Here is a 27,852-nt window from a genome sequence, read left to right on the forward strand (position 1 = left end):
GGCTGCCTCAGCTCCAGTTCCCCCCCAGCTCTGGGCGGGGGCTGCAGCCACCTGGATCCTCTATAAATAGGGATGTGATTGCACCAGCAGCTCAGGAGGTGGGGGGAAGGGTTTGGAGCCAAATTTTGGCACAGTTTGGGCCATCACATCCTTGGGTGAGCTGATGCTCCCTGCACGACCCAAAAATTGAATTATTATTTGCGTTGTGAATGAAAAGTGCCTGAATGGGATTTTGTAGGGGTTCTTTTTCCTGATTTTTAAAGCTGTGCCTTAATGCTCTGTGCTGGTCACACAACTCCTCCCTCAACAGCAGCAGGGGGATGATCATTTGATAATTAAAAAAAAAAAATCAGATTAATTTTGCTCCTCTCTGGCGACTCAGGGACCCCCGAGGAACTTCTGATCAGCATCGGTTTTATTTCTTCACAACATTTCTTTTAATACAGTGATTTTTAGGAAATTGTACTCTTTTTGACACTTTTGACATTATTGTACAGTACAGTGTAACTCTTCCATAAGTAAACTTCACAAAAAAGAGGGGAGAGGGGGAGGGGAAAAAGGGGAGGGAAAGAGATGGAATCACAGGAGAGGGAAACAGAGGGAAAAATCTGTAAAATAAAGACACAGCTCCAGGAAAAATAAATAAAGGGCAGCTCTGTCATGGCTACAGGAATATCCACTTATTCACAGTCTCCACAGAAGCACAGAACTAACAGGAACACGAGATCCCAAATCCCTGGAGCAAACCAGCCCCTGTCCCCCCACGAGCCCAACCCAGGGCAGATTCACTCCAGTTGTCTCGACCTCGCTGATGGGTTGAATTCTTTTTTTTTTTTTTTCTTTTTAAATCTTATTTAAATTATAAGAGTTTTGTTGTTGTTGGGGGCTAGGGGGGGGGAGAGATTTTTTTTTTTTTCCTTAAAAGTGATATTCACAAGCAAGGTTACCACACTGAGAGAGAAAAAAAAAAAAAAAAGAAAAAAAAGAAAAAAAAATCAGAATATATATATATATATATATATAAATGCACCACCACAGCCACAGCACAGCAGGTCACAGCTTCACTTCCTACACCTATTTACAAGGAATTTCTGTATGTACAAGGAGGAAGACGGTGGGAGCATAAATTAGCATCTATTTATACAAATAAACAAGAGTCAGGGAATATCCATCCAGCTGGAGGGGCAGGAAAGCTGGGCACAAAGAGCCCCCCCTCCACTCCTGGGGTAAAAGGAGGGGGACACACACAGGGGGGAATTGGGGAGGGGGTCCTGTCACAGCACCCACAGGCTGGGGAAGGGGTTTCAGGGTAAGGGGAGCCCCAGGACAGGGGGGTTCACGGCAGGAGGTACCAGGATGGGGGTCCCAGAGGAGGAAAAAGGGGAGGGGGTGTCAGACAGGGGGTCCCAGAGGAGGAAAAAGGGGAGGGGGTACCAGGATGGGGGTCCCAGAGGAGGAAAAAGGGGAGGGGGTACCAGGATGGGGGTCCCAGAGATGGGGGCCCCAAGTCAGGGGATCTCAGAGCAGGATAAAAGGTAGGGGGTACCAGAGTACGGGGGGTCTCCAGGGTAAAGGGTATCAGGATGGGGGTCCCAGAGTAGGGGGGTACCAGGGTAGGGGGTCCCAGAGAAGGAAAAAGGGCAGGGGGTGCCAATACAGGGGGGTTTCAAGGTGCCAGGACAAGGGGTCCAGGGCAGGGGGGTCTCCAGGACAGGGTGTCCCAGGGCAGGGGGGTCTCCAGGTGCTGGGACAGGGGGTCCCAGAGTGGGGGGTCTCCAGGACAAGGGGTCCCAGGGCAGGGGGTCTCCAGGTGCCAGGACAGGAGGTCCAGGTTGGGGGGTCTCCAGGACAGGGGATCCCAGGGCAGGGGGTCTCCAGGTGCTGGGACAGGGGTCCAGAGTTGGGGGGGTCTCCAGGACAGGGGATCCCAGGGCAGGGGGGTCTCCAGGTGCCAGGACAGGGGGTCCCAGGGCAGGGGGGTCTCCAGGTGCTGGGACAGGGGGTCCCAGAGCTGGGGGGTCTCCAGGACAAGGGGTCCCAGGGCAGGGGGGTCTCCAGGTGCTGGGACAGGGGGTCCCAGAGTTGGGGGGTCTCCAGGACAGGGTGTCCCAGGGCAGGGGGGTCTCCAGGTGCTGGGACAGGGGGTCCCAGAGTTGGGGGGTCTCCAGGACAGGGGATCCCAGGGCAGGGGGGTCTCCAGGTGCCAGGACAGGGGGTCCCAGGGCAGGGGGGTCTCCAGGTGCTGGGACAGGGGGTTCCCAGAGTTGGGGGGGTCTCCAGGACAGGGGATCCCAGGGCAGGGGGGTCTCCAGGTGCTGGGACAGGGGGGTCCCAGAGTTGGGGGTGTCTCCAGGACAGGGGATCCCAGGGCAAGGGGGGTCTCCAGGTTGCCAGGACAGGGCGAATCACCAGGAAAGATGGGGCTGGGGGTGATGGTTTCTTAACAGTGATTCAAAGCAGAATGAGAAGAGATGGGGGGGGGGGATTTTTCTACCAGCCCAGGCTTAAAAATAAATTAAGGGGTGGGGGGGGGGGGGGGAGGGGCACAGCCTAATGAACTGAGAGTGGGGGGCTCCTAGAGGGGCTGCAGCCCTTGGAGGAGCAATCAGCAGCAAAAGCCCCCGCGGGACCCCCAAGAGGAGGAGCTGGGGGGGGATTGGGGTGCACTGGGGGGGTTTTTTTTTGGGGAGGGGGCTTCGGTGGCCCCTAGCAGGCACAGTCCTGGTGGGGGGGGGGCCTGCTGGTCCGTGAGCTGGGGGCCCTGCTTGGCCCCCGTGAGCGCGGGGTCGGCCGTGTCCAGAGACTCCGACATCTTCTCGCAGATGATGTCCACCAGCCGCTCGAAGGTCTGCTTCACGTTGATGTTGTCCTTGGCACTGGCCTCGAAAAACTCAAAGCCTGAGCACAGGGGACAAGGTGGGGAGAGGGGGACAGAGAGATAAAGAGAGAAGGGATATGCACACACATCAAATCTCCAGCCTCGGGCAGCTGCTTCTCCTCTCATTCAATATTTAAAGGGTTTCCAAGCTGCCACCAGAGCCACAAAATCCTGTTTGTTTCCCACCCCAAATTCCCCCCCCAGCATCTCTCAGGGAGTTCAAGTCTCCCCCCTCCAGCATCTCTCAGGGAATTTAAGTTTCCTACCCCAAATCCCCACCCAGCATTTTTCAGGGAGTTTAAGTCTCCCACCCCAAATCCTCCCCAGCATTTCTCAGGGAGTTTCCCACCCCAAATCCTCCCACCATCTCTCAGAGAGTTTGTTTCCCACCCCAAATCCTTCCCACCATCTCTCAGGGAGTTTGTTTCCCACCCCAAATCCCCCCACCATCTCTCAGGGAGTTTGTTTCCCACCCCAAATCCCCCCCACCATCTCTCAGGGAGTTTGTTTCCCACCCCAAATCCTCCCCACCATCTCTCAGAGAGTTTGTTTCCCACCCCAAATCCCCCCCAGCATCTCTCAGGGAGTTTAAGGTGTGTAATCACTCCGGGGTTTCTCCCCAGGTGCCAAATCACCGCTGATATCAGACAGCAGCGATTACACCGAGGGAATTAAGCCCTTAATTAAATTAATTGTGGGCTGGCAGTGGTGTCAGGGGGGTTCCCCCTGCCCAGCTCACCCAGGTGCTCGGCCAGCTGGCGCCCCTTCTCCGAGGACACCACACGCTCGTCCTCCATGTCACACTTGTTCCCCACCAGCAGCACCTGGGCGTTGTCCCACGAGTAGGTCTTGATCTGGGTGGACCTGGGGGAAGGCACAGAGGGATCAGAGGGGTGGGGAGGGGGTGGATGGGGGGGTTTTGGGGTGGCTGGGGGGGATTTTGGGGTGGTTGGGGGGATTTTGGGGAGGCCAGGGGTGTTTCAGGGTGCCCGGGGGGGTTTCAGGGAGGCTGGGAGTGTTTTGGGGAGGCCGGGGGTGTTTCAGGGTGCCAGGGGGGTTTCAGGGTGCCCAGGGGGGGTTTCAGGGAGGCTCAGGGTGTTTCAGGGTGCCCGGGGGGGTTTCAGGGTGCCCGGGGGGGTTTCAGGGAGGCCGGGGGGGTTTCAGGGTGCCCGGGGGGGTTTCAGTGAGGCCAGGGGTGTTTCAGGGTGCCCGGGGGGGTTTCAGGGCGCCCGGAGGGGTTTCAGTGAGGCCAGGGGGGTTTCAGGGAGGCCGGGGGGGTTTCAGGGCGCCCGGGGGGGTTTCAGGGACTTTGCTGACCAGTCCTGCACGGCGTTGAAGGACTCCTCGTTGGTGATGTCGTACATGAGGATGAAGCCCATGGCGCCGCGGTAGTAGGCGGTGGTGATGGTGCGGTACCGCTCCTGCCCGGCCGTGTCCTGGCCAGGGCAGGGACAGCACAGTGTCACCTGTCACCCCCACACACTCCCCAGGGTGCAGTGACACCCCCCCAGGGACAGCATGGGGGCAGAGCCAGCCTCACCCTGGCTGCCCTGGTGGGGCAGCTCTGAACTGGTTGTCACCCAAGTGTTACCACAGAGTGACCATCAGCCCCAGAGTGACCATCACCCCACACTGACCATCACCCCACACTGACCATCACCCCAGAGTCACCATCATCCCAGAGTCACCATCACCCCAGAATGATCATCACCCCAAAATAACCATCACCCCAAAGTGAACATCACCCCCAGACCAACAATCCATCATCCTCATACCACCATCTCGCACTGACCATCACCTCACAGCAACCATTACCCCAGAGTGACCACCACCCCACAATGACCACCACCCCAGAGTGACCATCACCCCACACTGACCACCACCCCAGAGTGACCATCACCCCACACTGACCACCACCCCAGAGTGACCATCACCCCAGAGTGACCACCACCCCACATTGACCACCACCCCAAAGTGATCATCACGCCAGAGTAACCATTACCCCAAAGTGATCATCACCCCAAAGTGATCATCACCCCAGAGTGACCATCACCCCCCAGACCAACAATCCATCACCCCACACCCACCATCATCCCTTCACCATCACCCCACACTCACCAACCATCATCCCACAGCAACCATTACCCCACACTTACCATCACCCCAGAGTGTTCACCACCCCATAGTGACCATCACCCCACACTGACCATCACCCCCCAGACCTACAATCCACCACCCCACACCCACCATCACCCCACAGCAACCATCACCCCAGAGGGACCAACAACCCACCACCCCCTCACCATCCCCCCTCACCAACCCTCACCCCACAGCACCCTCACCCCCTCCCCACGCCCCCAGCCCAGCACAGGGCTCTGGGGGCACCCGGGGCTCCCCCTCCTCACCCAGATCTGCAGCTTGATGCGTTTGTCGTTCCTGTAGATGGTCTTGACCTTGAAGTCGATGCCCACGGTGCTGACGAAGGCGGGCGTGAAGGAGTCGTCGGCGTACCTGAACAGGAAGGAGGTTTTCCCCACGCTGCTGTTGCCGATGATCAGGATCTTGAACATGTAATCGAAGTTCTGATCCGAGGATTCCTTCTGCCCATAGCGGGAGTCGGTAGCGGACGCCATCTGCAAGGTGGGGGAGAGGCCGTGACGGCGCCGGTTTGGAGCCGGTTCCCAGCACAAATCAGGAATGTTTGAGCTCAGGTGTGGCCATCCATGGGTCACTCAGCCCTGAAGGGCTCGGAGGAGCCACCTCCTGTCACCCCTCCGGAGCACAGTGTGCCCGCAGCAAATGTGGGGCACGTGGCTCTGAGGGTTTGTCACCGACCCTGAGATTTGCCACGGCTGCCAGGAATTGCAGCAGCTCCCAGGAATTGCTGCAGCTCCCAGGAATTGCAGCAGCTCCCAGGAATTGCTGCAGCTCCCAGGAATTGCTGCAGCTCCCAGGAACCGCCACGGCAATTGTGGCTCCCAGGATCTGCCGTGGTGGCGCTGGGGGTGCGGCCGGGGCGCCGCAGCCTCTCCCGCATCTTCCCGGTGACAAAATGGCACCGGCGGCGATGCCCCCGCACAGCGCGGTGCCGCGGAGCCCCGGGGTGGCACAGGGACCCCCGGGGTGGCACAGGGACCCCCGGGGTGGCACAGGACACCGGGGGGACGGTGATGCCAGGCAGGGGGGCACAGAGGGGGCTGCTCGCCCAGGCTGGAGGGTGGAGCAGGGGATGGAGCTCAGCGATGCTGGGCAGAGGGGATGCGGGGGGCTCGGGGAGGGGGTGCAGGGCGCTGCGGGGAGGGCTGGTGGGCATTTTGGGGTGCTGATGGAGGGGGGGTTCATAGGGGGGTGCAGGTGCTGATGTTTGGGGGGGTGCAGTGTTGAAAGGAAGGGGTTCAGGGTGCTGATGGGGGGTGCGCAAGGTGCCGATTGCGGGGTGGGGGTACAGAGTGCTGCGAGGAGGGGGACAGGGCGCTGATGGGGGGGTCACGGTGCTGACTGGGGGGGATCAGGGTGCTGATTGGGGGGGATCAGGGTGCTGATTGGGGGGGTCACGGTGCTGATTGGGGGGTCACGGTGCTGACTGGGGGTTCAGGGTGCTGAATGGGGGTATACACAGGGCTGATGGGGAGGGGGTCACCCCCTGCTCCTCCCCGCAGGCCCGACCCCGCTGCACCCACTCGGTCCCCGCCGCACCGGGACCCCCCCAGGCCCTGCGCTGCCCCCCCCGCGCCGCATCCATCATCATCATCATCATCATCACCATCATCATCATCATCCCCCCCTCGCCTCCCGCCTCCTCCGCTGCAGCCGCCCCTCCCCTCCCGGTGCCGGGGGGGGTCACAGAGGGGTTTCTGGAGGGGGTCCCTGCGGGGGTGTCGCAGTGGGGGGGTCCCGGTGGGGGTCCCGGGGCGGGGGGGGGGGTCTCACCTCTGCCGCGCTCGCGCCGCCGCCTCCTCCCCGCAGCGACTGCAGCAGATGCGGAGCCCGGGTGACGTCGGCTGAGGGGCGGGGCTCGTTATGCAAATGAGCCAAACGTCACGGGCGCGGCTCTGAGGGCGGCGCTGATTGGCTCGGCGGCGCGCTCTGATAGACAGCGGGCGGACGAAGGGGGAGGAGAACCCCCTCCCGGTGCGGTGGTGGGCGCCGCCCCCTCCTCCGGCAACGCGCATTGGTGCGGTCCGGCCTCGCTCCGCGGGGCGCGGGATGAACCATCCTCCGTGCCAGCGGGGGTGCAGGGCGAACCATTCCCGCTCCAAAGGGGGGGGCGAGGTTTGACAGCCGCGCTGTCGCGACATGGCGCGCTATCCCGACGCCTTCCCCCGGCCTGCAGTCGCTCGCAGCCTGATCCTTCCCGTGACAGGGCGGCTGGCGCTGAGGCGGGGCTGGTGCGCAGGTGGGCGGCCATGTCCTCCCTCGCCCTGAGGCTCCAGCGGGGATTAGGGCCGGCAGCATATGGCGGCCTGAGGGCAGCGGCGCCGCCCTGCCCTGCCCGGGCCTGTCCTGCGCTGCCCCGGGGCCCCGGAGCCTCCCGGGCCCTGCCCTGCCCCACCCGTGCCGGGGGCTCCGTGCCCTCTGCCCGGGGCAGCTCTTTGCTCCTGCACAGGCTCATCCCACAGCCCGACACGGTGGGCACTGGGTGGGCAGAGGGGATATCGAGCAGTGACAGTGACAGTGACAGTGACAGTGACAGTGACACGGACAGTCCGGCTTGGGATGGATGACCAGGGGGCAGGGATGGACACAGCCATGGGGATGGACACGGCGTCAGGGATGGGCACGGGGTCAGGGATGGATCCAGAATTAGGGATGGATCCAGGCTTAGGGATGGAACCAGAATTGGGGATGGAACCATAGGGATGGAACCAGCTTTAGGATGAATCCAGGCACAGGGATAGATCCGGAATTAGGGATGGATCCAGAATTAGGGATGGAACCAGAATTAGGGATGGATCGAGGCTCAGGGATGGATCCAGAATTAGGGATGGAACCAGCCTCAGGATGGATCCAGGCTCAGGGATGGATCCAGAATTAGGGATGGACCTGGCTGCTGTGAGTATTTTCCATCACCTTCCCCTGCCAACAGCCCCACCTGGTGCTGCAGCCCTTCAGCCAGAATCAGGGGAAAAGGGAAAAAAGGTTCCTGCCCTGCTCCAGCCTGGCAGAGCCTGGGCTGGGTCTGGATTGGAGGAGTTTGAGAGCACAGAGTCCCAGCCAGTCCCTGTCTGGAGATTCGGGGACATCCAGCACCCACCAGGGATGGCACCGAGCCACCAGCACCCTGCTCAGGACCCGGCACTCCCCACCAAACCCTGGAAAACATCTGGGCAGGGAAAGAACCACCAGCTCCCGAATCCCTGCTGCTGCCAGGGTGGGCAAAGGGGGCCAGGGCCCCACGTGCCAGGGCAGTGCCACGGGTGGGGACGTGTTTGTGGAGATAAATCACCGTGGGGAGCAATGCGGAAGAGCCGCGAATGGGCTCCGCACCGCGCCAAGCCGGCGATTAAATATTTACCTTAGCAGGTCGTGTTTGCCAGTGATGGATCGGCGTTTCCAGGGAGGAGCTCGCTTTTGTTCCAGCACAGAGCCAGGCCCTGCCCGGTGCCCGGCGGGAGACGGGGCCACCAACCACGCCGGTCCCTGGGGACATCGGCTGCGGCTCCCGTGACACAAAGAGGCGCTTACGAGGCTCAGGTTTAGGGTGGAACAAACCGGGTTTAATCTCTGGAAGGTGAAGGAAGAATCCCAAAGGACCCTGCCCCAGGCAGGACACCGGAGATGAGGGGTGGGGGGGATGGTGACAGCACCCGCCAGGGTCCGAAATGTGAAATACAAATGTGTGATCGCAGAGCAGAAATGCAATTTTCCTCCCCCCAAAAAACCGCATCTTTCCGCCCCAAAAATGTGTGTGAGCCTCAGAGGAACTTGTAGTAAAAAGTGAGCTACAAAAGGCTTTAAAAAGTGAACTTTTCCCCAAATAAATAAACCACTGAGTCGTGCCTGTGCCGTGCGCCGGTGCCTGGGGGTGCTTCGTGCTGGGGGTGTCACCAGCACCCTTTGCCCACCTCATCCCACCGTGGGGCTGCTGTCCTGCAAGGAAAGGTGCTGGAATTCTCCTTCCCGCAGCCCTGCGGGGTGTGATGTCCCCAGGGCTGGGCTGGGGCCAGAGCACGGTGTCCCCACGCCTGTCCGAAGGGGACAGGGACCTTTCCCAGCAGCTGGCAGCGGGGTGAAGGCCATCAGCATCCTCGTACCTGTCAGGACCTGCCCAGCTCCCAAACGGGGACACAACCTGGGTGCCTGCGAGCCCCTGCAGTGCCGGTGCTCCCCAGTGCCAGCTCCCCACTGTCCCCAGCACCGCTCAGGGCAGAGCCCCTCGTCCCCCAGCAGCGGGGGTCACCCAGGGGATCCCCCCGCTGCCGCTACGTGCCCAGGGACAGGAATGTGACGTTGCCCTCTGTGTCCAGGCACAGCCCCTGGGTGCCCTCAGGCCCTGGCACGGAGCAGCCGCTGCCACCACCCTTTGGCAGTGTCCCCTCCAGCGCCCGCCGGTTGTCCACGTCGCTGGGGCGGGGCACAGGCGAGTCCCGGTCCCCGGGGCCGGGGGACAGGCGCTTGGTGTCGGCACACTCCGAGTCATCCGTGCCTGGTGTCTTGGAGCCGCTGTTGTCCTCATCCAAGGGGCTCTCGGCCCCCTCCAGCTCCGTGTCCGACTCACCCTCCTCCTCCTCCTCCAGCGTCAGCTCGAACTGGAACTTGTCGGTGTTGGCGGGGGACGCGGCGGGTGCCTCGGGCGGAGGGGAGGGGCTGCGCGGGATCATGCTCTGGTACCATTCCCGGTTGTCCTCCAGCGTGTCCAGCAGCTCCTGAGCGTCGGGGTGAACAAGGTCTGCCCAGGTCTCCCACAGCGGGTGGGCGATGAAGTCGATGAATCCCACCTGGGGGGAGGCAGAGCTGAGCCCCCTGCCCTGCTGTGTCCCCAGCCCTGGGATTTCCTGTGTCCCCCCTGCCCTGCCACCCCCACCTGGGATTTCTCCACGGAGGCCGTGTGCTTGTCACACATGGGGCTGATCTCCATGCCCTTCTCCCGCTCCCGGTCTCCCTGGTGGAAGAACTCCACCATGATGCGGTCGGTCCACTGCCGGTACAGCTCCAGGGGCTTCGTGGGGTTGCTGAGGTCAGCACAGTGCACCATGTTCTGCAGGACCTGTGGGTATGGACACGGTGTCCTCTGTCCCTCAGGGCCACCCATGCTGTGCCACGAACTCCCCCAGTTGGGTTTGGGAGGGTGGTGGCACCAAGTGGGACATGCTGGCAAGCCAGAGGCAGGATGGACACATGCAGTGCTGGGAAGGATCCCCCAGGTGTGTCCCCACCTGGATCCGGTCGGAGTAGTTGTCCAGCAGCAGCACCCCCAGGCTGGTCACCTTCTTGGTCTCCACCATGGTCTTCAGATCCGCCAGCAGGTTCATGTGCTTGGACATGTCCGTGGCCAACACCTGGGCAGGGAGAGATGGGAACAGATCTCAGCCTGATCCCCAAGCCCAGAGCCCCCCCTGGGGTGGTCCAGTCCCCCCCATACCATGTCGATGACCAGTTTACGCAGCGTCTGCCTCTGCTTCCTGCTCAGGTTCTGGAAGATGTCGCAGTTCTCCTCCTGGAGGAGCTTGAAGCCCACGGCCAGGTGGTGATTCTCCAGCACCGAGGCATCGTTGTACATCAGGGCCAGCTCCGAGTCTGTGAGATGCCACTGGTCAGCCCAGAGTGACTCCTGGGGTCCCCCAGTATCCCCCAGGTCCTTTCCTGTGCCCCAGCTCACTGGTATTGATGAGGAACTGGTTGGAGACCCCAGGGTGATCAACATCGTGGATGGCACTGGCGAAAATGGCAGCCATGATCTCCAGATCCGTGAAGACAGCCTAGAAATGGTGGGAAAAGCCATTGAGGACAGGTTACAACCCCACCAGGCACACCTGGGTGGCCTCAGGTGACCGGGAATCACCTCCAGGGCCGGCGTGGAGAGCAGGACGTGCGTGGACTGTGCCACGTCGGCGGCGTGCAGGTTGTTGTGGTACGCCACGTCGGCGTGGTAGTGATCCTCCAGCGTCAGCATGTAGGTGATGAAGGTGTTGACGGGGATTCTGAAGGTCTTCATCAGGTCACGCTCCTGCAGGGAGGCAGGAGGTGGCTCCTGTGTCCCCACCTGGGCACAGGGACAGTGACACACGGCGGGATGCTCACCTGGAAGATGCTGTACATGATGGCGGTCAGCGGGCGGTTCCCCGAGTACTCGGCGACTTTGAACACGTCCAGCCCCCACTTATTGGTGTCCTCCAGCTCCTGGGGACCAGAGGGACAGAGATCCATGGGGGGATGGCACTGGGGACCCTGCAGTCGGGGGGGTCACCCCTGGCAGGACCCACCTTGGCCAGCAGCGCCTCGTGCTCAGTGCGCACCCCGAAGCGCGGGATGCCGGCGGCCGCCAGCCGGGAGCCGTGTGTCAGCTTCCTGACCCCGCTGATCTGCGACATGGGGCGCTTCCTCCGCTCCTTCTCCTTGTCCTTCGGCAGTGCTGAGGGGATCTCCAGCTCGTGCTGCTTGTCTGGGGGACACGGGGAGGCCGTGAGCAGGGCAGGAACCCGAATTTCACTGCCAGTATTCCCCCCTCTCCCCCAGGTCACGCTGAGGACAGGCACAGGTCACGCTGTGACAGTTTGGGGGGCTGCAGCACTTTACCTCACCCCCATCAACAGGTCACACACAGGACCCCTGGACACTCCTCCAGGTGCACAAGGATGGCCCCAGTACACACCAGTATGAGCCAGCAGTCCCAGCCAGGACAAATTCTGTGACACCTCCAAGGCAGCAAATCCCACTGGGACACTTGGGAAAACCCCCTTAGTCCCCAGTTCCATTCCTCCACAAAAAGCGAGCGAGACCCTCAGCTGGCATCGTCCCTCAGCTCTCTGGGGACACAAAGCCCACCCTGCTGCCAGCAGGGAGGTGGCCCCGGGGTGGGGGGGGTCCTCACCCAGGAAGGTGCTGGAGATGTACTCGGAGACCTGGTTCCCAGAGCGGCTGGTCTCTGAGAGGTGCGACAGCTCCCGGTTCAGCATCCGCTTGAACTGTGGGTGGTTGGCAGGGTCAGCAGTGTGGGGGGCTGGCAGGACATCCTGGGGGGCTCTGGGGTCCCCCATCCCCGCCAGGGTGACGTGACAGCGTCCCTTACCTTGTTGGAGGCCATCTCGCTGACCGAGTGCCTGGTCTGCAGCGTCTCCAGCTGATCCAAGCACCAATCCAGCTCCTCCAGGGTCTCCCGTGACAGTTTCTGGTGGGCATCTTCTGCTGGGGGCACCGGCCAGCTTGGCAAGGGACCTGCCAGCAGCGCGGCCGCCCGGCACCGGGGGGCTGGTGCCACTCCAAACCCGCGGGCTCACCAGCACGGAGGGTCGCAGCACACCCCCGAGCAGGGGTGCGGGGGCACGGGGGGACGCGGGGGTCGGGGTTAGGCATCCCCGGGCAGCGGGGCGCTGTCCCCATGGCGGTGGCAGCCCCGGCACGCGGTGTGCCACGCTGTCCCCGTGGGGTGACAGCCAGCCCCGGGGGCAGCCGGGCTCCCGCGGGGCCCCGCTCACCGCCGGGGTTTTATTAATGGAAGGTTTGACGTCAACGGGAGCTTTTCCACCGCCGCGAAGGGCGGCCAGGCGGGAGGAGCTGCCGAAAACCAGACATGGATCCCGAAGGGCAAAGCCGCAGCTCTGCCTTGGCTTGGGGGGGGGATTGCTGCACCCCCCAGGGCACGGCAGGACACACCCTGGGGACACGGGGACAGCCAGCTCGTCCCAAATTCTCCCTGTGCTGTCCCCTGGCACTCACCGGAGAGGCTGGCCTTGCTCCCCGAGGGCAGGCTGCTGCTCGATCCTCGCCTGTGAAACACAGGGGGCTGAGCAGCTGGGACCCCCGCAGCGGTGTCCCCCCCCCCCCCGCCATGGGTTGGGGTCCCCACTCAGGTGCCATCCTCACCCTCCCAGTCCCCGCACACTCACTTGATGCCAGCGCGGTCCTGCAGGTGGGTCAGGTTGCTGCGGACGGTGCGGAGGCTGGCCAGGACCTGGGGGCGACAGGGGGCTGGGCTCGGGCGGAGCCCCCCGGGACCCCCACCCCGCTGCTGGGCTCAGGCCGTGTCCCCTCGCGGGCAGGGCACAGCGGTGGCACCTACCTGGGCAAAGGGTGTGACGATCATGTCTTCTCCATGCCTGCGGGAGCACAGGGAGCGTGAGGCTCGGCGAGGGGAGGGGGCTCCGAGGGGATGTGGGCTGGGGGACACTCACAGGTCGCTGGCGATGGAGGAGTTGCGGGACATGGCTTTTGGGGACAGGTCGTAGTCGCTGTCGGAGCGGTAGAGGAAGGACTCGCGGCGCTGGCCGTGCGAGAAGGTGCCCTGCAGGACCAGCCCCGCGCCCGGGCTGGCCTGGGGGTCCAGCGCGCCCCGCCCGGGGGGGCCATTCTCCAGGTCAAAGCTGTGAAGGGAGAGGGGACAAGGATGGCACGGGGCGCGGTGGCACAGGGACCTCGGCCCAGGGGAGGCTGGCGGGTGTGTCGGGTTCTCTGTGCCACCGTCTCACTCTGCCCAGCACACTGTGGCTTGGTGACCCTGCGGTGACACTGGTGCCCAGTCCGGCCCTGCTGGATCCTCTACCTGCTGCTAGGTGCACATCGACCATCTCAGCTCCCTGCTGGCACAGTGGGGTCTGGGATTTGGGACACTGACCAGCAGAGCCAGGCTGTCCCATGTCACCCAGGTGGGACAGGACCCACTGCCCTGAAGCTCCCAGCTCTAGAGAGCCCGGGAGGGGCTGGCTCCTGCCTGTCCCTCCCCCTACCTGTCACCAGCACCACGGTCCCAAATCCTCCAAAGCCCCAAAGCCTCCATCAGCCCCGCCTCGAGGTGCTGTGTCCCATGGAGGGGACAATATCCGAGCCACGGCACGGAGCCAGGGGACATCGAAGGACAGAAAGCGACGCAGAAGCCAAGCCCTGGCCCCTGGGGACACGCTGGCGACAGCCCAGGGGCACCCCAACCGGAGCCACCTGGCAGCCGCGTACACCCAGGGGGGACAGGGGACAGCCATGGTGACCCTGCAGTGTCCCCAAGCTGGCCGCGGCCGCCTCTCCCACCCCGCTGCACTGCCGGCCGCGGGGTCATGGGAAAGGCTGCACGCAACAGGGACACAGCGAGGGCCACCAGCGCCTGTCCCCTCCCGCAGCCGCCACCGCCGTGGGGACGGCGACAAGTCACCCCAGAGCACGGGGGAAAGAAAGCGCAGATGCCACCGAGGCCACCGTGTCCCCAGCGGGATCCCAGCACCTACCCGATGCAGGAATGCCTCCGGGACGGGCAGCGGCTGCCCGGCAGCATCGTCCCGCTGCGGCAGCCGCGGGGGCTGTGGCACGGCCGTGCCCGGCAGTGGCAGTGCCAGCCGGCACCGCGTCATGCCATCCCGCAGCCCCTTGTTTTCCTGCCTCGCCTTCCCATCCCCGATGGTACCGGCGACACAAAGCCGCATTGTTCCTCCGACGGCCCCGCGGGGTGATGCCCGCGTCTGTTCCCGGCCCCGTGCCACCACCCCTTACCCCGCTGCCACCGCAGGGGACAGCCCCGGGGGACACGAGCCCCCGCCGCGGGGTTGGTGCCCAATTAACCCCCCTCGTTTCAGCGTTAATGACCTCCGAGCGGTGTCCGTGGCGGAGGGGGGGCCGGGGGCCGCTATAAATAGATGCTGTCGCTGCTGAGGAGGGATGTGCTGAGCCCCACGGCGGCCGCGCAGGTGGGGCCGGCACCCCAAAAACATCCCCCCAGAGCTCCGAGGTGGGGAGGGCAGGGAGGAGCCGCGGTGGGTGGGTTGGTGCCTCCATTTGGAGGGCAAAGCCCCGCTCCGCGCCCACCGGGCCACCCCTCCGCGGGTCCCCGCCTGGCCATCGCTGCCATGAGCGCGTCCGTGCTCAGCCCCGCTCATCCGGCGCCTCCCCCTGCCCGGCTCAGCCCCTGACCATGTGGGGGACACTCGCTGTCCCCTCCTCGTCCCCCGCATCCCCGCGGGCGCACAACTCTGGGGGGAGCCGCTGCCCCCATCGCCGGCAGCACAGCCTGGTGCCACCCCCCCGCGGGGACCCTCCAGCGTCCCCCCCTTACCAGAGGGGATGCGCCACGGTGAAGCGCCGCTGCAGGCGGATGCTCTGGTTCATCAGGAGCTTCCTGAAGAAGACGGGGGAATGGCGGGGGGAACCGCGAGGGGACGTGGCCGGAGAAGCCCCCGGCGAGCAGTGCGGGGTGGGCAGCATGGCCCGGCTCAGGGACCCCCGGGCGGGCGGCGAGGCCCCGCCGGCCCCGGTGCGGAGCAGGAAGCGTGCGGCCGTCCCGGCCCCGGCAGCCCCGCCGGGAAACTTTCCATCCCCCTCCCGCCCTGCGCCTGGGAAATTAAACAACTGTCTGGCTCCGGCAGCCGGCGCAGGGAGCGGGTCCCCCCCCGGTGTGCCTGGCGGCCCGGGCACGTGGCCCCTCGCTGGCCCGGTGCCACCGGCCACCCTGCTGTCCCCGAGGCGGCAGCTGCTCCTGAAAGGGCAGGGGTGCTCTGCCTGGACACAGGGAAAAATGCCCCACGAAGCCCCCAGGGATCCGGATGTACAGAGAGAACGTGCCACGGTGACACTGAGGGACACAGCTGAGCTTGGAGCATCCTGGACACGCGGTGGGGCTGTGCCACGGTGACACCAAGTGACACAATTGAATCTGGAGCGTCCCAGACACGGTGGGGCTGTGCCATGGTGACACTGAGGGACACAGCTGAGCGTGGAGCATCCTGGACACACGGTGGGGCTGTGCCATGGTGACAACAAGGGACAAAACTGAGTCTGGACCATCCTGGACATGCAGTGTGGCTGTGGCACGGTGCCACCAAGGGACACAATTGAGTCTGGAGCATTCTGGACACAGAGAGAGGCTGTGCCACGGTGCCACAGAGGGACACAGCTGAGCTTGGAGCATCCCAGACACGTGGTGTGACTGTGCCATGGTGACACCAAGGGACACAATTGAGTCTGAAGCATTCTGGACACACGGTGTGGCTGTGCCATGGTGACACTGATGGACCCATGAGAGCCAAACCCACCCCACACCGTGCCCCAGCCCCTCCTGGAGCCACTCCTGAGCAGAACAGGGAGCAGCAGGGTGAGGTTCAGCTGGTGACAATGACACTGTGGGGGACCCACTGGCCTGACCGTGGGAGCTGGCACCTGCAGGATGTGGCTACCTGCTATTCCTGATGGCCACAAAAATACCCAGCAGCTGGCAGGGAGCCACAACATCCCCCCTGTCACAACAACACCAGCAGGGACCCCAAAACCCACCGGATGGGGGTCCTGGAGGGGTCCCCTTTGCTTTCAAGGGACTGCAAGCACGAGGGTGGGGACATCAGGGCAGAGGGATGCTGGGACAGAGGGACATCAGGGGATGTGGGAGAGAAGGAAGAGCCCCCTGTGCTGGGGGCACCAGGGCTGGGCTGGCCGCAGGACAGCCAATGCCTGTCCCCAGGACAGCCAGTCCTTATCGGAGTGTCACTGTCCCCACGTGTCTGTGCAGGGGTGGAGGACAAGTGACACCAGAGCCGTGTCCCTCGGCTGTGCCAGCTCCTTGCTGTCCCCACAAGCCGGGCTGGGAGAGGCACGGGACAGGGGGAACGGCCCAAAAATAGCCCTGCAGCAGCACAGCTGGGCCCGAGCCACCGCGGGAGGGACCGAGGTCACCTCGGGCAGGGCCGGGCCAGCCCTGCGGTGGCTCTGGCTGGGCCACAGGATGGGGACAAGGAGGGGGTGAGGAGGGTGGGGACAGGGATGGGGGGCGGGAAAAAGGAGGATGGGGGTGACAGGGACGGTGTGGTGGGGACAGCGGGGACAGGAGTGTTGGGGCCGGTGACAGGGACAGACGGTGATCAGAACGGACATCCCGGGGCTGGCACAGCGCCGCCGGTGACAGAGGGGTTTGTCCCCAACCCACCGGGAGCTCTGCCCCGCTGCCGCTGTCCGGCCGCCGGTGCTGAAGCCGGGAGCGTCCCCGCCGGCCGTGCCCTGCCCGGTGACCCCTTCCCGGTGCCACCGGGGCATCGCCTCCCCGCTCCCCGTCCTGCCCTTACCGGGGGGGCTCGGACTCATCGCCGCTGCTCGGGCCGCTCTCCTCGATAGTGAACACCACCCGGGCAGCCTCGGGCTCGGGGGCACGGGCCGCCTCCGCCAACCGGCAGCCCAGCGGCGGCAGCAACGGGGTCCCGGAGAAACGCCGGCGCACGGCGCCCACCGCCGCTCCCGGGCCCGGGCCCGATGGGGCGGCCTCGGAGGGATCGCGGCAGCGCTGCCGGGAAACGGAGCGGCGGTGAGGGGCGCGGGGAGCGGCGCCGGGGGCTCCCGGCTGGTCCCGGCGCGAGGGTCCCGCCCGGGCAGCGCCCCCCGCCCGCCCCCGGTACCGAGCGCCGGTAGCGCGCTGGCGCCCCCTGCCGGACACGGTGCGGCGCTGCAGCCGGGGGCACCGGGGTGTTACCGGGGAGAGGGGGGCACGGGGAAAGGCGCAGCCGCCGCACCGGGAGCTGCTCCGCCCGCAGTGCACCAGGACTCCCCCTGTTTTCCTCCTCCTCCTCCTCCTCCTTCCGCCGCCACCGGAGAGGAACCCCCTGACTCCCCCCGGGACCCCACCGGAAAAACCCCCGGAGCCGGCGCGCCAATTACGCAGAGGTGAATAATAATTAACCGCCCATTAAGGGGATAATTAACTCCCTCTCAGCGCCGCCAGCCCGGTTATTGCTGCCCGGGGGCCCGGCGCTGGGACGCTCACACCGGGGACACCCCTCGCCCCCCGGGACACCCCTCGCCACCCCCGGTAGCCCCCGGTGCCGGTCTCACCTCCGCGCCGAGGAAGGATAGCGCTGTCCGGCTCCGTCTCATCGCCGTCCCTGCGGGGGGAGCTCCGGGAGCCGCGGCCGGGAGGGGCTCTCCGGCGGGGATCCCCCTCCCTCGGTTGGGGACACCCCGGGGACACCCCGGGGCCGGGACACGCGGGCTCCTCCCCACCCACTTTGATTTATAGTTTCAGCCCCGACTTCGGGTTTCGGGGCCCCCCCCGCCCCGCTCCCGGTGCTCCCGTGGGCTGGGTGGGGACAGGGACGTGGATCTGAGGCCACGGGGGGTGACCCCAGGCCCTCAGCACCCACCAAGTCGCGATCCCGCCGGTGCCACGTTACTGCTCCACGCCGGACACCTGCCGCCCACCATCCCCGCGAACCGGGGCGCACCGGAGCGCACGGCTACACCCAGCACCGGGCCCCCCGGGATTTCCCAGCCCTGGGAGCCGCCTCATCCCAATCCCAGGAGCTGCCGATGCCCGGCACGGGGGTCCCCGCCGCCGTCGGTCCCGCCGGCCCCGCCCGCAGCCCCTTACCGGTGCCCGGTCCTCGCGGCGAGCGCGGCCCCGGCCGAGTGCAGCGGAGCAGAAGGAAGGCGATGTGCGTGCCTGGCCGCTCGCTCCCTCCCATCCCACCTCGCCGGGGGGGCTGCGCGGTTCCCCCCCATCCCGGGCATCACCGCCGCGCACCCCGCACCCACCCCGCCGGCCCGGGAACACCCCCGGGGCTCCCAGACCGGCCCGGGGGACCCCAAAAGCCGCCGGGGCCTCCCCCGGGAGCGGGGGTTTTCCCCGGGCAGGCTGCAGAGCACATGGCAGACGGGAAACCAGGGGCAGGCAGGGCAGCAGCTTCTTTATTCAGCAGAGTGGGGAGTTCGGGGGGCTGCAGAGGGGGGGTCAGCTGATGGCGGGGGGGGTGACAGGGGTCCCCTCCATCACTTTGCTCTGGGGAAGAAGAGAAAGAGAGCGAGGTGAGCACCCACATCCTGGAGCTGCTGTCCCCCCTAAATCCCCCCTCGCCACCCCCGGCGTCCCCACGCACCATGGGCACCTCATCCAGGTGCCGGAAGGGAGGGGTCCCGCGCCGCCGGGACAGCCGCACCAGCAGCACGGCCACCCCCGCCACCAGCAGGCAGACGGCGAGGGAGACGACAATGACCACGCCAGGGCTCGGCTCTGTGGGGGTGAGAGGGGCACCCCATTAATCCCCCCGGCACCCCGTTATTCCCCTGCCGTCCCATTGTTTCCCCACACACTGAGATTCATGCCCAGCCTTCAAGCACCACGGAGAAAGAGGAGGCTCAAGACTGGCTCCTGTCACCCGACAGCCACCACCCCACCCATCACACACCTGGCACTCAGCTCCTGTGTCACCTCCACCCATAGGGGACCAGCCCAGGGCTCTAAACAATCCCCTCAAAGAGTGGGAAGCAGCCAGGGGGGCTCTGGGTTCATCTTGGGACCTGCACCCCTGAGCCCTCCTGTGAGTGCAGCCCCAAGTGGGGCATCTATGGGGGGATCCACAGCCAGGTGCCCCCTGTGCCCAGTGCCTGGCTCTCACCAGAGTTACCAGCTGTGCTGCCAGTGGCTGCTGTGGTTCTGGAGCTGCTGGTGACAGTGCTGGTGCTGCTGGGACCTGTTGGTGCTGTTGAGTGGGATGGATGCTCTGTGGATCTGGACACACTCGTGTGGGATGGAGTCGGTGCTGTGGTGGCATTGAATGAGGGTGTTGAAGGTGTTGATTCCAGTGTCCTCGTTGAAGATGGTGCTGTGGTGGTGTTGGATGGAGATGTTGACCCCAAGGTATTGTTTGTAGTTAGTGTTGTGGTGGTGTTGGATGGAGATGTTGACCCCAAGGTATTGTGTGGAGTTAGTGCTGTGGTGGGACTGGATGGAGATGTTGACCCCAAGGTATTGTTTGTAGTTAGTGCTGTGGTGGTGTTGGATGGAGATGTTGAGCCCAAGGTATTGTGTGGAGTTAGTGCTGTGGTGGGACTGGATGGAGATGTTGACCCCAAGGTATTGTGTGGAGTTAGTGCTGTGGTGGCACTGGATGGAGATGTTGACCCCAAGGTATTGTGTGGAGTTAGTGCTGTGGTGGGACTGGATGGAGATGTTGAGCCCAAGGTATTGTGTGGAGTTAGTGCTGTGGTGGGACTGGATGGAGATGTTGACCCCAAGGTATTGTTTGGAGTTAGTGCTGTGGTGGCACTGGATGAGGCTGTTGAAGCTGTTGTTGATACCAGTGTCCTCGTTGAAGATGGTGCTGTGGTGGTGCTGGATGGAGATGATGATTCCAAGCCATTGCGTGGAATTAGTGCTCTGATGGTGCTGGATAATGATGGAGGTGCTGTTGATCCTGAGGTATTGTTTGGATTTGGTGTTCTGATGGTGCTGGATGAAGATGATGGAGCTACTGCTGGTCTTGAGGTATCGGATGGATGAGGGGATGGAGATGAGGCTGCCCCTGAGGTGCTCAGAGACACTGTCGTGGTGGAATTAACACCATATCCGGGATCCTCACCTTGGAGGAGAGAGCTGGTCAGAAAGGATATGGCAGGACCCTGGCAAGGTCCTGGCAGGGCAGCAGCACCTGCCCCACCTCCCGGCCTCACAGGGATCATTTCCCAGGTGGTTTTATCACACAGAAAACTGGGATTTAGCCAGTACAAAAAAAAAAAAAAAAAAAAAAAAAAAAAAAAAAAAAAAAAAAAAAATCCCAGAAATCCAGAATCAGAAGAGCTTCCCAACTGTCATGGCACGGGCACAGCACTACTGGGGACAAGCAGAGCAGTGTGGCAGCAGTGGGCACAAAGGACACATGCCAACCCAGCCCTTGTGGCACCCACCGGGCACCCTCAGGGCCAGGAGTGGTGGGGACTGTCCCGCGGCCACGTGGAATAGAGCAGGTTTGCCGGGCAGCCCTGGCAGTGCCCCTTATCTGCACAAATCCTGTTTGCACAAGAGGAGGAGCAAGCCCAGGCTGGTCCCAGGAAGACACAGGACAGAAATGCCCCGTGGCAGAGCCAGCACCCGGGGGCACAGCGTGGCTGGGGGTCCCCACAGCTGCCAGGCTCACCGGGATGGGCTGTGCCCACACAGCTTTGCCAGGATGGTGCTGAACCCAGGGCCAAGCACCCCGTGTGCCAGGATGGGTGAGCCGAGACTCCTCGGGGTGCAGCGGGGGTGTGGGGAGCCCAGGCTGGAAACGGGGGGCCCACGGAATACCGGGGAGCCCTTTGCCCCGGGAGTGCCAAGGCGGTGCCAAAGTAACTGTGCCAGGACCAGCCGGTTTGGCAACACCGGTGCCACCGCCTGGGAGGGGCAGGGTGCTCCGGACCAGCCTGGCACTACCGGGGAGCTGGTGTATCCCCCCGGTGACCCCGGGAGAGACACGGGACCCCCCCTGTGCCCCACTGGGCCGCCAGTACCGAGTGCCCAACAACACGTGGTGACCTCCCAAACTTCCCCGGTGCCCCGGAGCACCTGGACGCCCCTCCCGATACCCGGAACTGGGCGGGGGGAGACCACAGACCCACCCGCCGGTGGCACCGGGAAACACGCAGCCCCCCGGTGCTGCAGATCCCGGTGTCCCCGGGACCCCGCGGATCCCCCCCGGTGCCCGGTACCTGTGGCAGCGAGCAGGGCAGCGGCGCAGCAGAGCAGGCGGAGCGCGCCCCGGGCCATCCCGCCCGGTGCCGCTGCCGGTGCCGCCGCCTTTATCCGCCACGGGGGAGGCGGGGGCGCCCCCGCCCGCAGCGCCTCCTGTCGGTAACGGGCGGCACCGCAGCGCCGGGACCCTGAGGCACCCCAAAAACTCCCCCAGCCCCGCCGGTGTTTTCCCCACTCGCCTCCCACCCCGGGGCCGTGAGACCCCCCCGGTACCGGGGGCCAGCCCTGCCGGCAGCATCCCGGGATCTCCGGGGGCACGTGGGGACAGCACAAAGGGATCAGGGAATGTTGGGACATCGGAGTGTGTGGATTTGGGGACAAAAGAATCTGAGGAAAGTGGAGACGTCAGGTTATAGGGACATTGGATCATGAGAATTTGGGGACAAAGGGACACGGGGCCATCAAGCTGCAGGGACAATGGGGTTTGTCGACATGAGGATGCGGGGACTTGGGGACACGGGGGATCTGGTGACACAGGGATACTGAGGCCAGGGGGCCGGACAGGTGGCTGCCCCGTCCATCTTTGTGCCGGAGCGGCACATCCGGGGCGCAGCACAACCGCGCCGGCACGGCGGGGACGGAGCTTCCTCCGGGAAACCGCAGCCGGCTGGCACCGCGGCCCCGGGGATCCTCCCACGGTACAGAGCGTGGGGTCCACGGGGAGCCACCCACGGTACAGCCCGATACAGAGCGTGGGGTCCACGGGGAGCCACCCACGGTACAGCCCGGTACAGAGCGTGGGGACCCCGGGGAGCCACCCACTGCAGAGACCGGAGCGTGGGGTCCCCAGGGATCCACCCACGATATATCCCGGTGCAGAGCGTGGGGTCCCCGGTGAGCCACCCACTGCACGCTGCAGGGTGTGGGATCCCCGGGGAGCCCCCAGGGCACGGAGCCCAGGGACCCCACGCTGTCTCGCACCCGGCTCCCCGCCAGCCCCCGGGAGCGGGGTGATCCCACTGCCGCTGGCAGTGTCCCCAAACGACACAGGGTCGGTCCCTCGGGTGCTGCTCCCCGGGATGGGGGACACGAAGGAGGAGCCACTGCGATGCCGGGAAGCCCAAGGCTGTTGGTGAAGTCTGGGAGGAGCAGTGGAGGCCCGGCCTCGCTGGGTGCCTCGGGGTGACCCCCTGGGGGCCGGGACAGGGGGGTGTTGCTGAACCCCCCAACACGGAGAGGGTCTGGCAGGGGCAGAGCCACAGCCAGGATCAACAGTGGGGTCTCCTCGCCCGCCTCCTACACATAGGGACTCCTCAGCCCCAGGGGAGCCCAAATATTCCCCCCAGGAGATCCCAAGAAACCCCAAAGCCCCCCAAAACTTTTAACTACCCCTTCTCCGCAACATCCTCCACCCTCTTCCCACCTACCCCAAACTCCCCCCCCATAACAACAACCCCACGGTCCCCCTCACTCCACCCTCTCCAGGGACTCCCAGAACCTCTCTGCCAACCCTCCAGGGTCCTCACTCCACTCCCCGATCTCCATCGCCCCCCCAAAACTCCCCAAACCCGCCCGGTCCCCGCTGCCCCCCCCCACCCCAAAATGGCACCCGGCCGCGCCACTTCCTGCCCGCGCCGCCCCTTCCCGGCCCATCCCGTCCGATCCCCGGCGCAGCAAACAGCGAGAGGCCAAATTCTCCGTGTCGCGGGGTTTTACTGGGACCTGACTGGAATGTGTGGGGCGCGGAGGGGCCCGGGGGGGGCGGCCCGGGTCCCTCTCTCTCAGTCCGTGCGCGGCGGGGAAGCCCCAGCTTCTCCCTCCCCGCAGTCCGTGCGCTCGGTGCGCACCGTCCGGAGCCGGTCCCGGTTCTCCCCTCAGACCCCTCAGTCCGTGTCCGGGGAGATGAAGTAGGGGACGATCATCGCTCTTCTTCCTCCCCTCGCGACCCCTCAGTCGGAGCAGTCCGACTCAGTTCCTGCCCGGGACACCTCGGTCCGTTCCCGGGGCAGAGGGGGCGCTTTCCCCGCTCTCCTCAGTCCGTGCCCGGACCGTTCAGTCCGTTCCCGGGGCGGGGGTTCCCCCCGTTCCCCTCGGTCCATACCCGGGGCACAGCGGGCGCTCCCCCCGCGCTTCCCCGGGACCCCTCGGTCCGTGCCCGGGCTCGGGCTCCCCCGGGGTCAGTACGCCGGCACCTGGTGCTGGTGCTGGGGAAGGAGCTGGCAGCCGCTGTTGACGTGGCTGAGCACCTTCTGCTTGAGCTGGGCGACCTGCTCGCGGAGCAGGCTGGCGGTGGAGGCGAGCTCCGTGTTCTGGCTCTTGAGGCTCTTCACCTTCTCCTCCAGCCGGGAGATTCGCTCCAGCTTCCTCTTGCGGCACTTGGAGGCGGCGATGCGGTTCCTCAGCCGCTTCCGTTCCGCCTTGATGCGCTCCTGCGTGTCCATGTCGATGGGGGACAGCGGCGGGCTCTCCCCGAAGCTCGGCACCTCCGGCACGATCTGCGGCTCGTCCTTTAGCGGCGGCGGGGGCGGCGGCGGCGGCAGCCGCGGCGGCGGCGCCGCGAACGGGCCGGGATCGGCGGCGTAGCTGACGGCCGGGTAGGTGCTGAGGTTGGCGTAGACCGGCGGCTCCGGGGCCATCCCGGCGGCGGGCAGATCGCCCGCGCCGCCGCTTCCTCCCCCGCCGCCGCCGCCCGCGCCGCCGCCGCTCCCCGCCGCGCCGCCGCCCAACTGGTTCTGCTTGTGCAAGTCCTCCAGCGCCTTGACGAAACCCTCGGCGAACTCCTGCTCCTCGGAGGCGGCCGCTTTAGGGTAGAGGAACTGGCCGCTGGTCGGGGTGGTGGTGACCAGCCCGTTGGACTGGATGATGAGCCGCTCCAGCTCCGGGGACGCCAGCTTGAGCAGCCCCAGATCGGGGGAGCCCAGCAGCCCCGCCGCCTCGCCGCTGGCCGCGCCGGGGGCTTTCAGCGCCGCCGCCACCTGTTCCGGTAAGGCCATCCCGAGCGCGTCCTTCTTCATCATGCTGCCGCCGGGGAAAGGCAGGAGGAGCCCGCTGCTGCCGGAGGACGGGGCGAAGCCGCTGCCGAGGCCGCTCAACACATCATCATGGTAGAAGGGTGTTTCCATCCTCCTCCCCCGCCCGGCTGCGGGGGAAACGGCGCCGGGGCGGGGGGAGGACCGGGGCGATGCGCGGGGCGGGGAGGGCGGGGGAGGCGCCCGGTGCGCACCAGCGGCGGCCCCGCTCCTGCGCGCGCGCACACACGTCTACCGCCGCCGCGCGCCCCGCGCCGCGTTAAATAGGCGGCGCCGTCGCGGTGACCTCACCGCGTCGAGCTCTCATTGGCAGCAGATGACGTCCTCGCCCGCCCTTCTTTGCATACGGGGCGCGGCTTTCGCCCCGCGGAGGCGGTGCCCCGCCCCGTCCCGTTCACGCCCCGTCCCCGTCGCCGCGGCGACCGGCGGGTAAACGGGACAACAGCGCGCGGGGCCCTGGGATGACGTCAGCGCGGGGGAGGGGCGGTCACGTGGCCCCGCGGCGCGCGCCCCGCCGGGGCTGATGGGCACAAAGGGAGGGGCGGGAACCGGGCACGGGAAGGCACCGGGAACCGGGCATGGGAACGGCACCGGGAATAGGGCACAGGGCACCGGGAACCGGGCATGGGGAACCGGGCACGGGGCACCGGGAACCGGGCATGGGAACGGCACCGGGAATAGGGCACAGGGCACCGGGAACCGGGCATGGGGAACCGGGCACGGGGCACCGGGAACCGGGCATGGGAACGGCACCGGGAATAGGGCACAGGGCACCGGGAACCGGGCATGGGAACGGCACCGGGAATAGGGCACAGGGCACCGGGAACCGGGCATGGGGAACTGGGCACAGGGCACGGGGAACCGGGCATGGTAACGGCACCGAGAATCTGGCACGGGACACCGAGAACCGGGCACAGGACATCGGGAACCGGGCATGGGAACGGCACTGGGAATGGGAACCAGGCATGGGAATTTGGTACTGAGAATCGGGACTGCGAACCGGGTCCGGGCATAGCTGGCATTGGACTCCGGGTACCGGCACCGGGCACGGGCACTGGGACTGTCCCTGGCATGGCCACTGACACCGAGTCGGACCCCGGCTGTAAAAAAGGAACGGCAAATAAGTAAATAAACACACCGGGCTCGGTACCGCCACCGGGCCTCACGGGCATCTCCGGGGACAGCCAGGCCACCACCCGAGTGGGTCAGACCGGGACCGGACAGTGCCCGGGCACAGCAGGGTTTGTGTGTCCTGTGCCCTGCTGGGAAAGAGCCACCACCCCTGCATGTTCCCACACCTCTCTTGTCACAGCCCCGTGTCACCGCCCCGATGTTTGTCACCGGAGTGTCCCGGTGGCACCGGGGATTACCCAGAGAACAGGGTAAGCCCACGGTTCACCGGGGGCGGCGGGGTTACACCAGCACCGGACGGTCACTCCGTGGGTCAGTCAGGGGCAGAGTGAGCCCGGTGCAGGCGGCACCGGGGAAGGAGTTAACGGCGGTGGCGGTGGCGGTGACAGACGTCACGGCCGGCCAAGCCCGCGGGCGGCTGAGGGGGCGGATCGGCGTCAGCGCTTGACGTCACCGGCGCGGGGGGAGCAGCACCGGTGGCCGCCGATAACCCCCCCCCCCAAAACCGGGCAGGATGCGGCCCCCGCGCCGCCCAGAGCCGCGGCACTCGCGGGGCCCCGGGACACCGGGGCGGGTGACGCTGAGCCGGCCCTAATTGCGGCCAGATGCTTCCCGGCCTGCGCTAACGAGAGCGATAAATCAGCGGTGTCAGCGCCGGGGGCTGGGGGGGACTCGGGGGACCCCGGTTCTCCCGGTGCCAGGAGTTCCTGCCCCGGTATGTCCGTTCTTTGTGCTGGCCGCACGACGTGGGGCACGGCACGGGGCACAAGGGTGACACCCAGGACAGCGCGGGGGAAACTGAGGCACGAGGGAACAACTGGGATCTACCCTCCCCCTCCAACAGCTGCTCTCAATTAAATCCCAAATAAACGCAGTTTATTAACTCTCAGCTAAAGCAGAGCGGCCCCAGCCCTGTGTCGCCTGCTGTCGCCGGTGTTGGTGCCGGTGTCAGGTGAAGCCGCCGTCCCCCTTTCCGCCCCAAACCCCTCATTTCACGGGCGCGGCCGCGGCCGGACCGGCAGGTTCAGACTTTCCATCCTGACCAAACCCGGCCGCCGAGGGACAGGGAGCAGGGTGGGAGTTAAAAAAAACCTTCCCCCTGCCCCAAACCCAGGGGACCCCAGGCTGGGGACACACCTTGGGCACGGCCACCTGCGCCCCGCGGGGCAGCCACACCGAAATCGGGGCGAGCAGAACCGGCTTTGGCTGGCGGCGCTTCCAGCAGTTCCACGGAGGAACCAGCCGGCCCTGGGGCCTCCCGGGAAGAGCGGCTGGCTGGTGGCCAGGGATGCGAGCCATGAGCCACGATCCACCGGCACGGCCCCGCCATCCCTCCCCGCAAGGGGTTTATCCTGCCGTGTCCCCCCCACCTGCTGCCAGCCTGTCACCACTGCTCCCCATCCCGCATGTCCCTCGTCCCCAAAGCAAGAACCCAACGCCTGCAGCGAGCCAGCAGCTTCATTTTCTTAATGAGCCTTTAATGAGGGGCGTGAATCAGTGGCTCCTTCCGCCTGGCAGACCCGTGGGGATGTCCCCGTGCAGGGAGCTGGTGGCACTGCCACTGTCCCCACGGCGGGGTGGATGAAGCTGCTGCTCCCAGAGGTGTTGGAGCCCGCGGAGTCCCAGTGTCCTGCCACCTGCCAGCAGGGCTGTGTTTACCCCAGAGCAGGCAGCGAGGATTTGGGATGAGCCCCTTCCACTGCCCATCTTGGTGGGACACGATGAGCCTCGAGCAAGGCCATGGCCACCAGAGCATCCTCATGGCTCCTGCTGTCCCCAGGACCATTCCCTGTGTGCCACCAGCTCCACCACACCTGATCCTGCTCTGGCCAGGAGCTGAGACAAAGTGCTGCCCACTGAGGATGTGGGCTGGGCACAAGGGCTACCAGAGATGCATCCACATGCCAAACTCCCCCTGGAAAAGGGAACAAGCAGGGTTTGCACCCCAGGATTTGCACAGCAGGCACTGGGCACGCAGGGGAAGCTGCCTCTTACTCATTGCCACAGGCAGGGAGAGAGGAACCGAGCCGGGAAAACAAGAAGTCACAGCTGCCAGTGCCTGTCCCCAAACCTGCCTCTGTCCCCAAGAAACCCCCAGGGGCTGAGGGGGCCTCCGACAATCAAAAACAAGAATTAAAAAAAAAAAAAAAAAAAACAAGAAAAGAAAAAAAAAAAAAACAGAGAGAAAGAAAACAGATTTTAAAAGGAAAAAGGAGGAGGAGGAGGGTTTGACGTGTATTTTTAGTTGCTTAGCA

General features: G+C 65.1%; 4 protein-coding genes across 13 annotated transcripts; all 4 read right to left on the reverse strand.

The window, feature by feature from the left end:
* Positions 1-2,691: 2,691 nt before the first annotated feature.
* Positions 2,692-7,362, reverse strand: RAB3A (RAB3A, member RAS oncogene family). Its single transcript, XM_079328110.1, is given in 6 exon segments — positions 2,692-2,733; positions 2,735-2,898; positions 3,618-3,742; positions 4,196-4,314; positions 5,284-5,511; positions 6,809-7,362. Coding segments are annotated over 5 exon segments (663 nt in total). The 5' UTR covers positions 6,809-7,362; the 3' UTR covers positions 2,692-2,706.
* Positions 7,363-8,573: 1,211 nt separating this feature from the next.
* LOC306813133 (3',5'-cyclic-AMP phosphodiesterase 4C-like) lies at positions 8,574-18,471 on the reverse strand. 10 transcript variants are annotated; one of them, XM_079328288.1, is made up of 17 exons: positions 18,363-18,471; positions 17,828-17,877; positions 17,068-17,282; positions 13,210-13,398; positions 13,098-13,134; positions 12,925-12,989; positions 12,755-12,804; positions 12,108-12,220; positions 11,910-12,003; positions 11,302-11,480; positions 11,120-11,218; positions 10,881-11,045; positions 10,698-10,797; positions 10,461-10,615; positions 10,255-10,377; positions 9,903-10,085; positions 8,574-9,816 (listed from the first exon to the last, which is right to left on the reverse strand). In XM_079328288.1, exons 1-17 carry the CDS (start codon positions 18,454-18,456, stop codon positions 9,301-9,303), a joined length of 2,427 nt encoding a protein of 808 aa, XP_079184414.1. In that variant the 5' UTR covers positions 18,457-18,471; the 3' UTR covers positions 8,574-9,300. The 10 variants fall into 10 exon arrangements, with proteins under 10 accessions (XP_079184414.1, XP_079184413.1, XP_079184411.1 ...); XM_079328287.1 differs by having other exon boundaries at positions 12,108-12,223; XM_079328285.1 differs by having other exon boundaries at positions 12,108-12,253.
* Positions 18,472-20,484: 2,013 nt separating this feature from the next.
* On the reverse strand, positions 20,485-22,334 carry LOC306813193 (uncharacterized protein; the record flags this gene model as incomplete). The annotated part of the gene is made up of 2 exons (XM_079328397.1): positions 22,208-22,334; positions 20,485-22,127 (listed from the first exon to the last, which is right to left on the reverse strand). Exon 2 carries the CDS (start codon positions 21,865-21,867, stop codon positions 20,485-20,487), a length of 1,383 nt encoding a protein of 460 aa, XP_079184523.1. The 5' UTR covers positions 21,868-22,127; positions 22,208-22,334.
* Positions 22,335-23,130: 796 nt separating this feature from the next.
* On the reverse strand, positions 23,131-24,710 carry JUND (JunD proto-oncogene, AP-1 transcription factor subunit). The gene has a single exon (XM_079328512.1). It carries the CDS (start codon positions 24,557-24,559, stop codon positions 23,615-23,617), a length of 945 nt encoding a protein of 314 aa, XP_079184638.1. The 5' UTR covers positions 24,560-24,710; the 3' UTR covers positions 23,131-23,614.
* Between the last annotated feature and the right edge of the window lie 3,142 nt (positions 24,711-27,852).

Source organism: Erithacus rubecula, assembly GCF_903797595.1.
Source record: "Erithacus rubecula genome assembly, chromosome: 28".
Lineage (NCBI taxonomy): Eukaryota > Metazoa > Chordata > Aves > Passeriformes > Muscicapidae > Erithacus > Erithacus rubecula.

Coding starts and splice junctions, on each gene's coding strand:
- LOC306813133 (XM_079328285.1), bottom strand. CDS start 18,456: ATGGGAGGGAGCGAGCGGCCAGGCACGCACATCGCCTTCCTTCTGCTC. Junction 12,004..12,107: donor GCGAGATGGCCTCCAACAAG/GTAAGGGACGCT, acceptor AACCACCCACAG/TTCAAGCGGATGCTGAACCG. Junction 11,219..11,301: donor ACGAGGCGCTGCTGGCCAAG/GTGGGTCCTGCC, acceptor TCTGGTCCCCAG/GAGCTGGAGGACACCAATAA.
- JUND (XM_079328512.1), bottom strand. CDS start 24,559: ATGGAAACACCCTTCTACCATGATGATGTGTTGAGCGGCCTCGGCAGC.